The sequence below is a fragment of the Chlamydomonas reinhardtii genome, chromosome 12 (assembly GCF_000002595.2).
Source record: "Chlamydomonas reinhardtii strain CC-503 cw92 mt+ chromosome 12, whole genome shotgun sequence".
In the NCBI taxonomy this organism is placed as follows: Eukaryota; Viridiplantae; Chlorophyta; class Chlorophyceae; order Chlamydomonadales; family Chlamydomonadaceae; genus Chlamydomonas; species Chlamydomonas reinhardtii.
Window position 1 is genome coordinate 3,701,956 of NC_057015.1, and position 15,275 is coordinate 3,717,230.

General features: G+C 63.8%; 3 protein-coding genes across 3 annotated transcripts; 2 read left to right on the plus strand and 1 right to left on the minus strand.

The window, feature by feature from the left end:
- The first annotated feature begins 139 nt into the window (after positions 1–139).
- Positions 140–5,778, plus strand: CHLRE_12g514600v5 (uncharacterized protein). Its single transcript, XM_043068282.1, has 11 exons — positions 140–585; positions 767–1,144; positions 1,390–1,762; positions 1,982–2,094; positions 2,331–2,360; positions 2,533–2,678; positions 2,983–3,067; positions 3,269–3,323; positions 3,504–3,577; positions 3,774–3,950; positions 4,842–5,778. The coding sequence occupies exons 1-11, from the start codon at positions 205–207 to the stop codon at positions 5,187–5,189; spliced, it is 2,160 nt and encodes a 719-aa protein (XP_042918377.1). The 5' UTR covers positions 140–204; the 3' UTR covers positions 5,190–5,778.
- Positions 5,779–5,780: 2 nt separating this feature from the next.
- Positions 5,781–10,986, minus strand: CHLRE_12g514650v5 (uncharacterized protein). The gene is made up of 7 exons (XM_001702960.2): positions 10,442–10,986; positions 9,262–9,492; positions 8,979–9,134; positions 8,471–8,743; positions 6,926–8,183; positions 6,617–6,753; positions 5,781–6,396 (listed from the first exon to the last, which is right to left on the minus strand). Exons 1-7 carry the CDS (start codon positions 10,751–10,753, stop codon positions 6,196–6,198), a joined length of 2,568 nt encoding a protein of 855 aa, XP_001703012.1. The 5' UTR covers positions 10,754–10,986; the 3' UTR covers positions 5,781–6,195.
- A 110-nt stretch (positions 10,987–11,096) lies between these two features.
- CHLRE_12g514700v5 (uncharacterized protein) lies at positions 11,097–15,274 on the plus strand. The gene is made up of 11 exons (XM_043068283.1): positions 11,097–11,262; positions 11,490–11,542; positions 11,746–11,785; positions 11,991–12,108; positions 12,295–12,442; positions 12,746–12,823; positions 13,098–13,191; positions 13,348–13,376; positions 13,533–13,692; positions 13,866–14,017; positions 14,242–15,274. The coding sequence occupies exons 2-11, from the start codon at positions 11,502–11,504 to the stop codon at positions 14,696–14,698; spliced, it is 1,317 nt and encodes a 438-aa protein (XP_042918378.1). The 5' UTR covers positions 11,097–11,262; positions 11,490–11,501; the 3' UTR covers positions 14,699–15,274.
- The last annotated feature ends 1 nt before the right edge of the window (position 15,275 follows it).

Sequence of the window (15,275 nt, forward strand, 5' to 3'; positions counted from 1 at the left end):
CTAAATTTGCAATTATTGACCGGTACAAACATCGGCTCATCTCTGGGCCAACGTCTCTGCGGTCCCGCCGCATTGTGTCGCGGCCCGTCAACAGTATTGCCCATCGCTATGTTGTATTATGCACGAGCATTGTAGTGTAGATGAAATCATAAATAGCACAACGTCCCCGCTGAACCAGTCCGAGTTTGTTACCGTGAAACCAGCATGGCTCTTGCTGTGGCGCACCTGAAACAACAGCAACCGAATCATGTACGCGCCTCAGCTAGCTTAGGGTCGACAGCGCGGCCAGTGCTGCTCGGCCTGCATGGCAATAAAGCATGGCCCTGGCCCAGAAGTGTGCGCGCGGCGAATGCCGCGACGCCGGGTGGCTCGCTGGTCGAGGGGCACCCCACATCACCACCAGCACCCTCTAGCGGCGTCGTTTCGACACTGTCGTCGGTAGTTGACGGCCAGGCGGCAACACCCATCGTGCAGTCCCCACCTTCGAATGCCGCTAGCAACCAACTGGAGTCCGTGGACGACATGGCTGCCTTTGTGGAGCGGACGCGGCTGGAGGAGGAGACGATGCGCCGGAAGCGCGAGGAGGTGCGGGGTGCGGAAGCTGCCGGGAGCACTGGAGCCGCACTCGCATGACGTTCTTGGAGGGACTTGCCAGCTGCTGGCGCCGGACGTGCACACCAAATCAACTCGTCCCGCTCACAGGCATGCGCACCAACTCATACACATACACATACGCACATCGCTCCGGTATGGCCGCGCCGCACAGGTGGAGCTGCAGTTGCTGCGCATGCGGCAGCAGGAGGCGGTGCGGCGGCAGCAGGCCATCCGGCTCAAACTAGCCACCGAACGAGCCAACGCAGCCGTGCTGGCACAGGCCGGAGGTGGCGGTAGCGGCAGCGGCACGGCGTCGCCAAGCGGCACGGGGTCACCCAGCGCCAGTGCCGCGGACATCTCAGCCCCGCCGCCACCAGGGCCTACGGCATCGGCGGCAGGCGCTGACGGTGGCGGCGGCATGGGATTGAGTGCGGGCGTGGGCCCCAGTGGAGGGATGGCGGGCGCCGCCACGGGGCCGCCCAAGAAGAAGCTGATGCTCAAGCGCTCCAAGCGTATGAGCGCAGTGGCGGCGGCGGCAGGGTTTAACAGGGTGCGTTATTGGTGTGGCCATCAGGAGTCCTGAGTCAGGTGGTGGGCAATGGGCACTGCACACTCACCGGTGCGTAGGGTGCTATACCGTATGCAGGTGGTCGCCTCCTTGGCGCTGCTGGGTGCCTGTATGGGCACGGCCGCACCAGCATTGCTGCCAGAGCCAGGCGGCTGGCCTTTCACGTTTGCTCAAGCATCTGGCGCTTCACGCCCCCGCCGCGCTGACCTCAATGCCGCATGCCGCAGGTCACCCCCACCACCTCGCAGCCCCCCCTGGGTGCCGCCACCGCCCCCAGCTCCAGCTCCAGCTACTTCGCCCCCGGCACCACCAGCGCCGCCGCCAGCACCAGCATGCGGCCGCCCTCGCGCTCGGGATCGCCCGCAGGCCGCAGTGGCGCCGCCGGCAGCGGCGCCGCCGCCCCGGTTGCGCTGCTCAGTCGCGAGGACCTGATCCAGAAGAGCAAGCAGGACCAGGCGCGGGCGGCGCTGAACCCGGACGGCGCGGAGGCGGACGGCGCCGGCGGCGTGCTGCTCGCCGGCGGCGGCACCGAAAGCGACTGTGACCTGGCGGAGGAGGTGGTGGTGCCCAAGCCCATCTTCATTATCAGTGATTGTACGGGTGAGCGAAGGAGACCATGGGCAGCTGGGGTTAGGAAGACCTGGGTGGTGCAGAGAGGGAGGCCGCAGCCAGGGTGGCGGTGAGCCTGTGGATCCGTATTGGGAGGATACGGAGGAGATGCGGCCGGGTCTCTGGGCAGCCCACAGCACACAGCCATGCCGCGCACCAACCCTTTCTCCCCCTCCCACCACCCCGCCCACCCGTGCGCCTACCTCCCAGGTGAGAGCGCCGCGCGCACGGTCCGCGCCGCGCTGAACCAGTTCGAGGCGCGCTGCCGCACCCAGGCGCCGGCGCAGATCATGATCTTCCGCTTCGTGGAGCAGACGGACCGGGTGAGCTCTTGGGGGCGGGAAGGAAGGGAGGGAGGGGAGGGGAGGAAGTGGAGAGGGCGAGGGCGGGGGCGAGGGGTCAGAGTTGGGAGCTGGCTGCCGCAGTGCCTGCTGCGCCGGCCACGCAGTTGTTAGGGGAAGTGTAGCCGACCGGCTGGCGACTGGTCCGTGACCGCATGTGACGTCGCACGTTGTCCCGCCCGGCCCCCTCTGCATGCGGCTGCGGCGCGTGTTTGCAGATGATGGACATCATACGAGAGGCCCACAAGGTGGGCGGCGGCGAGTCAGGGCCGGACGAAGGACGTGGAGATGAGGGAACTTGCGCTGTGTCTGGAGTAATGTTTGCCGCATTACGTGGCCAACTGGCCGCACTCCACACAGAAAACCCGCGCACGTGAGACCTTGCTTCTGCTTCCCATACTGGCCCCCTTCCCCCCGCAGGAGGACGCCCTGGTGGTGTACACGCTGGTGGACCCCAAGGCCGTCAAGGCGGTCCAGACGGCCTGCAAGCTGCAGGGGGTGCGCTACGTGGACCTGTGGAGCGAGCTGCTGGACAACATGGAGGTGCACCTCAACGCAGTGCGCAGGTGGGGGGGGGCAGGGAGGGGAGGAGCGGGAGGAGGGAGGGCTGTACGTCGGAGGCCAACGAAGGCCTCCCAGGGGCAGATAGGGGCAGCAACGGGGAAGGAGAGGGGAGGCAGCAGGGGAAGGAGGGATGGAAGCAGGGAACGCAGGGTACGGGGTGTGCTGTGGTGGCCAGTATCGTCGTGCACGCGGCCCAAGACCGCTGATGTCTTCTGAGTTAAGGTTTAGAAACTGGAATGCACTAGCCCCGACCCACCTCATCCACACCTAGACATTCTGGCGTGCTGTCTGCCACACCCACCGCAGCGGTGTGCCTGCCACGCTGGCGGAGACGCTGCGCAAGCCCAAGGCCAACCTGACGGAGGAGTACTTCAAGATGATTGAGGCGGTGGTGAGAGCAGCAACAGGGCCGGGCAGGGGTGACGCGCCCGGGACCAGACGTGCCGTGGGAAAGGCGCAGGGGGCCACGGCGGATGATGAGCATGCCTGAGCCTCCATCGCCAGCCCTGCATAGCCGTGACGTGAATAGCAGTCCGCCCTTGCTTATTGCCGCATGACCACACCGCACTCGCACAACCTTGCCCTACCTCAGGAGTACACCCGCAAGCTGGATGACGGCGCGCACCCGCAGGAGTGGCGCAACGCGGGTGGGCCGGCGGGTATCGGGCACGTGGGGGCCGGCGCAGGGGGCGGCTGTGTGCGGAGGGGGGGGCACAGCACCTGAGAGTGCGGTGCGTACTGCCGATCTAATGACACTCGGGAAGCCCTTTGCCTGGCACACCCCTCGGAGCTTTGATTGGATTGCACTTGCGTTGCGTCTCCCACAGACCTGCTGATCCTCGGGGTGTCGCGCTGCGGCAAGACGCCGCTGTCCATCTACCTTGGTCAGCGCGGGTACAAGGTGCGTCCGGGCGTATGTGCATCGCACCACATCCACTTGGGCGTACTCTTGTGCGCAACCGTGTGCGATACCCCGCAGCTGCCCTCCCGCACACTTCTTCCTTGAGCGCCTAGCGTACACACACACGCACGCACCGCACCACAGTCCTGCGTATTTCTTCCCGTGTGCCCGCTAACGCATGACCTCCTCCGCGCAGGTGGCGAACCTGCCGCTCATCCCCAACTGCCCGGTGCCGAAGGAGCTGTTCGAGATCGACCAGAGCCGTGTGGTGGGGCTCATCATCGACCCGCACGTGCTTGCGTCCATCCGCCGCAACCGAGTCAGCCTCATGGGCGTGTCGCGCGCGCAGTCTATCGACTACGCCGAGGTCCAGGTGGGGTGGGGCGCTGGTGGTGGCGGTGCAGAGGGGGCAGTCGTGCGTGTGGGGGTGGGGGTGGGTATGCAGGGGCGGCAGTCGTGTGCGTGTGCACCTACAAAGTATGAAAGTACCGAAAGCGGAACCTCCGGAAAGCGCTTGCATTGTTGCACGGCAGCTCACATAGCAGCCCAACACGCTCACTCCTTGCACTCACACGGGAATGACGCCGGTCTGGGAGAGGGTCAAACGGCAGGGGCTATAACATGCGCATGCACCAATGTACAAGCTTGTACTCCTGGCACCAATACCAGTGGAAAAGTTTGTACATTGGTGCATGCAACTGCTATGTTGTGTGGCGTCCAGGCCTCGTTCCGCCCTGCTTGGCATGGTCGGACACGGTGGTCGGGCCGACCTCCAAAATAGCTGCCGGCGTTGTATGAGCATTATTATGGTACTAAAGAGACCCCAAATAATTTGTTCGCAGCCTATTCGGTGATGTTGAGGTCAACAAGCTTCAAACGCTCACCCAGAATCGCTACTTTGGCACCATTTGAAGTTAAGGAGCTACGTTTTATGCTCCCGGGCTTAAGAGTGCGACTCTGGCGTAAGCATGCCTCGCGAAATGTGGTGACAGCCCTGGTGACAGCCACCCCCACAAAATGTGACGGGAGCCAAACTTAGCATCCTTACATGTCATATCAATTACCTCCTGATTCAGCGCAGCTGGTTCTGTGCATACAGAGAGAAACACGTGTGGACACGTTTTCGCTCCTCCCCAGACCCATGTGCGCGACGGGTGCCCTGCACCTCTGCAACACGCTCACCCCTTGGGCTGCACCTTTTGGGCATTGCCCACATTTCCACACGGTGACCACACGCTACCCATTCTGTTCCTCTGCGCCCCAGAAAATCAACTCGGAGCTGGAGTGGGCTCGCAAGCTGTATAACGCGCACCCTGAGTGGCCCGTCATTGATGTGACCCTGCGCGGCATCGAGGAGACCGCTGCGCGCATTCTCAAGCTCCTCAACGACCGCCGCGGCACCACCTCGCCCCAGTGGGTGGATGCCATACACGCCAAGTCCGCGGCACCACCGGCCGCTGGCGCCGGCCCTGGCGCGGCGGCGGCTCAGGGCGGCGCAACGGCGCGTGGGCCCGTGGACGGCGAGGTGGTCCCGGGCGCGCCTGCCAGCATCCCCGAGCTCATTTATGGAGCCATGTCCGAGTCCAGTTTTATGATGCAGGGGCTGTACTGATTGCGGTGGTGCTTGCTCTCTATGATAAGGAAGGTGCTGCTAGGTAGGAGTGGATGGGATGCGAGTTCAACATGATAGCAGAAGCAGGGGTAGGCAGAAGGGGGTTACATTACGAAGCAGTCGAAGATGAGCCACCGTGATCCAGGGGAACGCTGCACTTGCAGGTTTGGGTTGGGCCCCACGAGACATCAAGTACACAGCGGGAGGCGCTTCCAGGCTTGATGCCTGCGTGAGGTCTTGGTGACGCCCGTGACGGTGTGTGGTGCAGGTTTTGCATGCAAGTGTGCTGAAGGTGTGAGGCAGGGCCGTAGAGGTGTTGTGGCGTGTTTATATTCGGTCACCAAAGTGCTTGCTCGTGAATGCATATTCCAGATGCCGGTCGCATGGAATGGCATGGCGTGCGAGAGACGCAAATCAGGCTGTGTGTAGCTCTGTGTAGCTTGACAACGGGTGCCGCTTGTAAGTTGGTTGCCTTGTCCAGGCGTGTATTCCCGTTTGTCTGCACTTTGACGTTCCTCAATGGGTCTGCAAGCGCGCTTCCCATGTAGCTGCTATTGCAGGTAGTTGGTGGCGATGGCAAGCTGCAGCGTTCTTGTTTCATTATTGCATCGTGCAAAGGGCTCACACGGCCCACCCCGTCAGTTGCTCTCGCTCAGCTGCACCTCGTAGCCGCCACCCAGGACGGAAATACAAGTAGGATGAATATCACGTGCATGCCTCCTCCTGCGTGCTCCTCCTGATGCAGTGCCACAAGTGTCGCAGTCCCGCTGTGGAACTCCCAAGCTTCCGAACTTCGCCACCTCTTCAGCCGGCAGCATCACTGCAGCCCGCAGACCCCGTACCCATTTGTTACGTCGCAACGTCATATCCGTATACGAGCTGTCCGGTCCAAGCAAAGTCTTCGCCCTACATCACACATTACGCAAGCAACCATCAACACCTCTGCAGTCAACATTCCGCGCAGCCGCGCGACCCCACGTCCCACAGTCCTAGCTACCTACATCACTCAGTCGTCGTCGTCATCGTTGTCGCTGCCTCGCCCGGCCGCCGCGCTGAGCTTGAGGGTCCGTCCCACCTGCTTGGCCCACAGCTGGTGCCGCACCACGCCCATGCGCACATCCATCTTGCGCATCTCCTTGTGCATGCTCCGCATCGCGTCGTGCATCAGCTTCACCTGCCGCGAGCCGTCCAGCCCGTCCGTCTTGTCCTGGGGGCCAAATATGTCGGGAACGGGGGTGGTGCAGGTCTCAAAACGGAATGGGATAAGTCGGGTCCGAGCCGCTTCTGCCTTCAGGTCACGAGCAAGAGGAAGCCAAGGACAGGCACGGTGCGGGATGGGAGGAACGCACCTGAGAGATTCCCACGGACTGTGCCCCACCTCCATGGCCCTTGTCACGCCTGCGCCCATTTCCCACAGCCTCCCGCACCTGTATGCCCTGCTGCACCTCTTCCAGCTTCTCATTGATTTCGTGCAGCGCCGCACTGCCCATCTCCAACAGCTCGTCGTGTGTACGCCGCTCGCGAGCCAGTGCGTCAAACCGCCGCCGGATAGCCGCGTACTCAGCTGGCGGGCACACACGGGCGGGATGGGCCGACAGGGGGGCAACACAAGTGGGCACAAGATAGCGCCAGCTGGCAAGGCACGAGAGGTAGTACAAGTATTGCACGCCGTACGATGGGCGCCAGGGAACAGCGGTCCGCCTGTTCCTTCATCACACCGAAACCCAAGCTCTCACCAAGCATCTCCCGCGTGTTGTCGTTCAGCCGCTGCTCCGAGGTCTGAATCCGGTCCAGGTCGCGCGACACGCCCTCGCCCAGCTTGCCCAGCGTGGCGCGCACGTCCGGCGCCGCGCCCGCCAGCGTGGACAGCTGCTCCTTGGTCTGCGCCCAGCGCTGCGCCCAGTCCCCCGCGGCCGCCTCCGCACTGATCTTGATGCGGCCCAGCTGCGGAGCCAGCCGCTCCAACTCCTGCCGCCAAGCAATCGGGTCCACCTGCGTCATGGACACCGCCGCCGGGTTGCCGCCTCTCCCCCTGCCGCCGCCTCTCCCCCCGCCGGCTCCGCCGCCGCCGCCGCTGGTGCTGGCGGCGCCCGGCCGCAGCGACTCATTGGCACGCTGCTGGTCCGCCGCCGAGCCCGAGTACTCCGCCTCGTCGTCACCGTCACTCCCATACCCGCCCGCGCCTCCCCCGGTCCCCGCCGCCGTGAGCACCGACTCCGCCGGGCCCTCCAGCACGCCGTCGGCCTCGTCCGCCACCTCCTCCGCCGCCGCCTCCGCCGCCCGCCCCAGCGGCCGCACCGCCAGCGGCACGCGGCCCGCCGTGAGCGCCAGTGCGTCCTGCAGCAGCCCACACACGGCGCGGCCGTGCCCCAGCGCGATGGCGTTCACCGGCGCGAACTCGGTGCTGAGGCCCAGCACCTGAGCACCCTTCTTGGCCGCCTCCGCCCCCTTCAACAAGTTGGTGCACAGGTGCAGCTGCCCAGCCGCCGGCCCGCCGCCGCCGCCGGCTCCGTTCGCTCGCGACGCCGCGGCCAGGCGCACGGTGGGCGCGCGCGCCGTCGGCACCAGCTCCAGATTGGCCTCCACCGCGGCCGCGGCGTCAGGCTTGCCGTTCAGCCGCAGCAGCCAAGCCAACACCGCCAGAAAGGCACCCAGCTGCTGCTTCTGAAAGGCGTCATAGTCACTTCGAAGCTGAGGGACTAGAGGTTCGCTAAAGTAGAGCGGATGTAGCGAGCGGATGGTGTCCGTGGGCGGCGGTGCCAGCGAGCCATTGGAGACGGCGGCGGCGGCGGCAGCCGCTGCCGCTGCTGCTGCGGCGTCGCCTCGCCGCTTGCCGTTCGGCGGCGTGGATGGCGGTGGCGGCTTGCCCCGCAGGCGGTTGGTCACCTCGCAGGACAGCAGCACCACGTGATCGTACACCTCGGCGGCGGCGCCGTGCACGTCGGTGCGGGTGCGCGCCTGCGACTGCACCGCGCCCGATGTGATGGTCCACACCTGTGTGCACAAGGTGTGCGCATGTGTGACAGGTGATTGATTGAGACATGAAGGGGACGGGCTTGTTTCTGTACCAACAATGTCACTGCCTCATTCACACTTTCATCCTCCCCCACCTTACACGCATCCAACGCAGAAGCCCTACCCCGTCCTGCCCTACCCTTCCCTGCCTTGCCCTGCGCTGCCCCGCCCTGCCTCTATCGCCCACGCTCTCCTCCTTGCTCTTTTGCATTGGGTTCGGTTTAGTTTGGGCTGGTATCTACAACCGCCCTCAGGCAGGCACGCACCTCCTCCAGCTCGGGGCGCTTGGCGGGGTCTATCTGCAGCATGCGGCCCACCAGCGAGCGCAGCGGCGCACTGAACTGGTCGGCCGGCAGCGGGCTATACTCGCCCTTGCTGATCTTCTGGAACACGTCGTACAGGTTGGCGCCCTCCATCTCAAAGGGCGAGCGCAGGCAGGCCAGCTCGTACAGCAGGCAGCCCATGGACCACACGTCGCTCTTCCAGTCGTAGCCCGCGCCGCGCACTACCTCAGGCGACACGTAGTAGGGCGTGCCCACCTGCGCAAGTGGCGGGTGATGGGGGAGGGCGGAGGGATGAGGAAGTTCGGCGGAGGTGTTGAGGGCTCGGCGCGGCAGGTTTGATCCGGACCAACTTCGCGCACTTGCATTGCCTGCGCTGACAGGTTCCTAACGCAGTGATCCGACTTGTGTGGGTTTATGCAACTTTGAGCTTTTCCAACTCCTTGAGGCCCAACCACCCCATGAATGCTTTACGCCCTCCCGCCTCTCGCACCTTGGAGAACGCCTCCATCGTCTGCTCGCTCAGCTGTCGGCCCAGCCCCAGGTCCCCCAGCTTGAGCGCCCCGTTGGCGCCCACCAGCACATTGGCCGGCTTGATGTCTCTGTGCATGATGCGGTGCTGGTGCATGTAGCGCAGACCGTCCGTGACCTGCATGTGCAAGCGGGGACGGCGGGCAGAGCAGTGTCAGCACACATCGGATGCAGGAGCGCCCGGCTTGGCCCCAAACCCCACCTCAGCACCAGCCGCCCTGAACCCTCAGGCCCCTTGCCCCCACCTGGTAGAACAGCGTCCAAATGCTTGGCTCATCCAGCGTTTTGCCCTGCTCCGCTGTCTTCTTGATGAGGCGCTTGAGGTCGCCAGCAGGCGCCCACTCGAAGATGATGATGAGCATGTTCTCATCGATGAAGGCGTCCAGCATCTGGATGATATTGGGGTGGTCCAGCTGCTGCAACAGCGTCACCTCCTGCAGGCACCGATCGCGCTTCTTGGCGCTCATCTCAAAGATCTGTGTGCAGTTGAAGAAAGAGAGAGGGGTGCAGGCATGGGATGGGGCTTGATGGGCGCATGGGAAGGTGGACAGGTTATGGCACATGACCAGGGAATCGGAAGGGAGTGGGCGGCGGGGTGTCATACACACGCGCCCAACTGCTTTCCATGAGCTGCCAAGGCCATCTCTCCCAGGTCGATGAGGCTGTGAGGCTGCTGGCAGCTTTGCAAGCAGCTACGGCCCAGTGGGTAAATGGGCACAGAAGGACGTCGCCGACGCCGCGGACATTTGTTCTGCAGCCCTTGCCCTGGATGACTTCAACCCAAAACAACGCGTGGAAGCTTGCGCTGCCAGCGGCTAGGCGGGGTTTACAGGCCCGGCCCACGACCACTGCGTCCCATCCTGCCATCCATCAGCACAGTACCCCAGCCGGACTGTGTGGCCCGCGGTGTACAGACCCGTCGGCTGGAGCCCTCAGTGGCTGCGCGGCCAGCTGCTGCCGACTCGCCGACTGGCTTGTGGCCCGCTGCGCCTGCAACCCGCGCATCCCCAGATCCACCGCAGCTGCGTCTGTGCGGCTGCGCCTGGGGCCACCAGCTGCGGCGGCGGGCTTCCCCAGGCAAGCCCACGGCCAGCAGCCGCCACCGTACTGCGCCTTGCCCGCGTCCCGCCGCAGCTCAGCGGTGCGGGTGGCCGTGCAGCTGCTGCACGTGGATTGTCACTGCTGAGCGGCTGTCGGCTATGTCCGTGGCACGCTTGCACGAGCGGCCATCATATTGACCGCCTGTTGGGGCCCACGCCTGCCGTTCCGTAACCGTAACCCGGCCTGGCCCCAGCGGCACACCAGCGCCCAACCAGCGCCTGTGAAGCTGCGCACTATGCCTGGAACACTGCCCCCTGGTCCGCTCTCCTCCCGTCGGAGGTCTTCCATGGAAAACACGCCCAGGCCGCCCAGCGAGTAGCTCACCTCGACCTTCTTCACGGCCACCACGCGACCGTCGTCCCGGCGGATGCCCTTGTAGACCACCGCATAGCCGCCTTTCCCCACGGGTTTCTGGACGTCGTAAGCATCCGTTAGCCTCCCAGGGCATGAAGGTACGACGCCCAGGGTCTCCCCGTCCCCCCTGGCGGTGTTTGGAGCCTCGCGCGTTGCTGGGCGACTGCCATTTTTCGATGCCTGCCGCGCTGGTGACGGGACCGTCTGCAAAGACCCCGCACCAGGCTGGGCCTCAACCGTCTGGGGCCGGCTTTCTGACTGCCTGCTCGTTGGCCGGCTCATTTGCTCACTTTGCTAGACATGCGCGACCGCGGGGCTGACCGGATATCGCCCCGCGAAGAGCTGTATTTAACACATCTTGTTTTGATAAGTTGGCAACATGAACTAACGAGTGGAAAGCTTATTAGAAAGCGGCACAACACCAGGTCGTTTGAACGCGTCGTCAAAGGTAAGAAGTAAAGCTTGTTTTCACCTTATAAGGCTGGGCATTGAGCTACTCGCGCAGCGGGCGATGGTAAAGAAAACCAATGGGCATGGAACATTTGGGACTCACGAAAATCTCTGTCGCTGCTCAGGTATTTAGTATTTTCATTCAATGCCATATTAATGCAACCATGAGGCAAGCGCTATCAGCTAGGGGCTGTGACCAGCGACTGGCGCAACACGGCTCCAGCTCAGTTCTTCGTCCACTGCAAGCACGATCTCTCCTAAAACGCTTGCAAATAGCTAGCTCCAACCAGACACAGGCGCATACAGATGTTGCAGGAACGAGCACGAGCGGGAGGGAGGAGGTGAGTCTCTGCCGAGTGCTGCGTTGAAACAGCGCTTGCCTGGGACATAAGCAGTTGCGTGGTCGCTTTAACAATTCCTGGGTGTCGTCAGCGGAGCAGATGCAGCTAGTCACGGCTTGGACCAATATCTGGGGACGGTTGACAGCTCAAGGGGAAAGCGGAATACTGCTCCACAGTCCTGGCGCAGAGGACCTGAGCCCCCCGTGCGTTGTGACGTGCACGTGCAGCGGCCCATCACCATGTCCACTGGGGAGTGGGGCGAGGAGCTGTACTTCGACTGGTAAGCGGATGAGCGCCCACCGCGCAACTCCCCTTTCGGGGTCGGCTGACTGCGTGGAGCCGGATGCCCCTGGGGGCAGTGCATCGCAAACGCCAGCAGCCTTCTGCAGCGCGGGCACAATCTTCGTGTCAGGGTTTAGGTCCTTGCCTTCGCGGCCTTCACGCTCTGACGCCTGGGCAACCGCCGCGTCGCGCCTGCTGCAGGGAGTACAACTCTCAAATATGCTACCGCCAGAAGGGAGAGGTGCGCGGTTGCGTGGGAACTCCACTCACGAACTCACCATACTGAGTCGCATAAGTCATGAGGCACTACCATCCCTGCAGCCTTCCCGTCATCTTTCACGGACGGCCCCGCCCCTTCGTCCTCCCAATCCTGATTGCAATGGTGAACGCACTCTACCCACACCCTGCGATTTACCACTTGCCGCCCCCCCCCCCCCCGCGCACAGTCCGGCCCGCCCATTCTGATGCTCCACGGCTTTGGAGTGGGCAGCTGGCATTTCCACCGCAACTGGGAGGACCTGCAGCACGACCACCGCGTGTGGGCGGTGGACCTATTGGGGCAGGGTGAGTGCGCACAGGGGTGCTTTATATGGTGCTGGACAATCGCTTGCACTTGTGTCCGGCCCTGCTCTGTCCGCCCCGTGGGTGTCGGCATAATTTGAACTCGAACAATCACCAAGTCCTGTGCTAACCATTGGTCAACGTACTGCTGACTCCACACACACACACGCGTATGCACACACGCCACAGGCCGTAGCTGGCCGGCCCAGCCTGTGTCGACCTCGGACGCCGCGGGCAAGCTGTTCTTCAGCGTGGACACCTGGACGCGGCAGCTGGAGGCGTTCCTGGAGCAGGTGGTGCGAGAGCCCGCGTACGTGGCCGGCAACTCCCTCGGAGGGTGAGTACGCGCTGCGAGGGGGCGGGATTACTTACCGTAAAGCCAAACTAACCCAAGAGGGTTACAGGCAACGGAGGGCGGTGAAGGTTGTATAGGAATGCTTGTGAGCGGCAGGGGCACAGTGCCCAGCTCTTGCTGGCCCGCGTGCACGCTCACACACAGCGTGCTCGCAGTCTCGCCAAGGGGTCCTTCTGGTCGCGGTTGCTGTAGCTTGGGATGACAGGCCGCGGCCCCGTTCCGTCGCTGCCATGGCCTAACCCTAGAGGCATGCCTGAACCTGCCTTCTCCCTGCCCCGCCTGCAGCTACCTGGCCGTAATGCTGGCCGCTCGGCGGCCCGACCTGGTCAAGGGGCTGACGCTGCTAAACGCAACGCCCTTCTGGTGAGCAGCGGGGGCACATGGCGGCGCGGGCTGGTGCGGTGAGAACAGAATCCACACCTGGCACTTCCTTGAAGCCATTGGGCCATGCAATCGGTGCTGGCGCCACACGCACTCGCGGCGTCGACCCCCCTTCTGCGTTGTGCTGTTCCTGATACACACACACGCGGTGTCTGGCTGTGGTGCGGTGCGGTGGAAACGATGGTCTCTCATCTGCTAGCTAGTCCTTTTACTGTCAGGATATCGCAGCACAACATCTGGCGATGCGACTGCGCAGGGCCTTCCGGCCGCCCCGCGCGTCGGCCCAGGCGCGCAGCTGGCTGTGGCGGGCACTGGACCGCGCGGTGGACGGCTCCGTGCCCGTGCCCCACGTGAGTGCTGCCATGCCGCGATGATGCTGTGCAGTACGGTAGAGAGAGGCAGGCTCCAGCGGGCGAGTTGCATGGGCGACGTGTGGTGTGGAGTGACGTGCAGCAGCCTCGTGTGCTGACAGGGATACGCTGTGCTGCTGCCCCTTTGCCCCGCAGTCCCTCAAGAGCGTCATTGAGCGCTACTGGTGAGCACGAGACGTTCAGCCGCTGAGCACACCGCATGGATCTACACAGCGCTGTTTGCGCTGCGCTTCAGCTGTCCTACCTGACACCTCCACGCAAACACACCTGCCGCATGCATCTCAACCGCCGCCGCCTCCATCACCTCCCTGTGCTTGCAGGTGGGACACGCTGCGCTCGCCCGCCACCATCAGCGCCATGCTGCAGCTGGTGTACGCCGACAAGAGCCCGCCCGACCCGCCGCTCATCAGCCGCATCGTGGAGGCCACACAGCACCCGGGCGCACTGGACGCATTCACAAGCATCGTGCTCAGCCCCAAGGTGAGAGCCCCGCATGCTACCTCCTCTTTTGCTTTTTCTGTGAATGATGTGGGGACGTTCTGCCATCTGCCCCAGCATCGATTGAGAAGAACCGATTAAGACTGACCAAGACCGACTGAGACCGACTTCCCTCCCGCCCGCCACTACTCTCCTGCCTGCCTGCCTCTCCCCAGGGTGAGCTGTCGTTCGACGAGCTGCTGGACCGATTGGCCTGCCCCGTGCTGCTGCTGTACGGTAAGGAGGACCCCTGGGTGCGGCCGCTGTGGGGGCAGCGCCTCAAGCGGCGGCTGCCCGAGGCCATGTACCTGGAGCTCAGCCCCGCAGGGTACGTGGCCGTGTGGGTGAATGTGCGGGGCGGGTGCGGGGCTGCAAGCTAGAACGTGTCACGTGTGTGCATCCGCGGTGTGCGCTACCGGCTGGGACGCAGACGGCTGGGTGGGAGCGCCGGTGACACTGCGCGTGGGGGCGTACATGGATAATCAGGGCCCTGGTCGTCGTGTTATGCTGGTGCACCCTACCAAACTTCCTGTGCATCTGCTGCCAACTCAGGCACTGCCCGCACCACGAGACACCGGCGGCGGTGAACCGCGCGCTGCGGGCGTGGGTGGCGGCGCAGGAGGCCCGGCCACAGCCGCAGCTCGCCCTGGCTGCGCCCTCGTTATCCACAACAGCTGGCGCCGGCGCCTCAGCGACAGCAGCCGGGGCCTCAGCCGCCTACAGCTACGGCCCCGTGGCAACGCTCGACACGGTGGCGACGCCACTGCGGGAGCCGGCTGAGGTGGTGGGGGCGCGCATGGGTCTGCCGCTGCACTCCAGCTGGGATGTGACGGAGGCGGACGGGCGCCACATCACCATCAGCCACATAGAGGGCTCGCCGCGCAGTGTGGCGGAGCAGCTGGACTACGCCGTGTGGATGTGGCTGGGCAGGGCGCTCGGGGCCGTGGGCAGCAGCGGCACCGGCAGTGCCAGGGGAAGTGGGAGCGGCAGCAGCGGCGCGGCGGCGTGATGGGAGTGATACCGCACCGTGTTCCTGTGGCGCGTGCATTGTGGTCTTGTAAATGCTTGCCGTGTTGGGTGGAGGTATACAATAATAATTTGTGGCGGTGTAAAGGATCCTGTTCGTTGGTCGGGTACCGCATGAACAGTGAGTGGCTCGTGCACGCGGGTGCATCGTGTGAGCAGTGTGAGGTCGGCGTTGCAGAGCGTTGCGCAGGAAGGTCGTATTGGCACTGCACTCTATTTGTCGAAATTACAGTATACACTTGGTGTGCGCAAAAAAGAAGTATGAGCATGGTATAAATGGAAGATCAATCAGCAGCGCGCCAATCCAGGACATCGGGGTGCTCTGCAAAGCACGCTTGCGTGTGTGCATTGCCGTGCCGCTTGTAGCGAGTTGTAGCGAGTCTGCGCAAGTGCGCTGTTTGCCAGTGCAGCGGTTTTGCAAAGGTGGCTTATCATCATGTAGCGAGGGGTGCGTAAATACTACTACGAGCTCAGGGAAGCTGGCTCAAGTACGAAGCGTGCCCCGGTGGTCGGCGGACCGTTGAACAGGCGGTCGTGAGGCTCGTTAACTGGCTGCCCCT

Excerpts from the sequence above, each read along its gene's own strand:
- CHLRE_12g514650v5 (XM_001702960.2), bottom strand. The coding sequence starts at position 10,753 with ATGAGCCGGCCAACGAGCAGGCAGTCAGAAAGCCGGCCCCAGACGGTT. Across the intron at positions 8,184-8,470 it reads AGCGCCCCGAGCTGGAGGAG|GTGTGGACCATCACATCGGG; the intron begins GTGCGTGCCTGC and ends TTGTGCACACAG. Across the intron at positions 6,397-6,616 it reads AGGTGCAGCAGGGCATACAG|GACAAGACGGACGGGCTGGA; the intron begins GTGCGGGAGGCT and ends TTTGGCCCCCAG.
- CHLRE_12g514700v5 (XM_043068283.1), top strand. The coding sequence starts at position 11,502 with ATGTCCACTGGGGAGTGGGGCGAGGAGCTGTACTTCGACTG. Across the intron at positions 11,786-11,990 it reads GCTACCGCCAGAAGGGAGAG|TCCGGCCCGCCCATTCTGAT; the intron begins GTGCGCGGTTGC and ends CCCCGCGCACAG. Across the intron at positions 13,192-13,347 it reads GCTCCGTGCCCGTGCCCCAC|TCCCTCAAGAGCGTCATTGA; the intron begins GTGAGTGCTGCC and ends TTTGCCCCGCAG.
- CHLRE_12g514600v5 (XM_043068282.1), top strand. The coding sequence starts at position 205 with ATGGCTCTTGCTGTGGCGCACCTGAAACAACAGCAACCGAATCATGTA. Across the intron at positions 2,361-2,532 it reads TCATACGAGAGGCCCACAAG|GAGGACGCCCTGGTGGTGTA; the intron begins GTGGGCGGCGGC and ends TTCCCCCCGCAG. Across the intron at positions 3,951-4,841 it reads TCGACTACGCCGAGGTCCAG|AAAATCAACTCGGAGCTGGA; the intron begins GTGGGGTGGGGC and ends TCTGCGCCCCAG.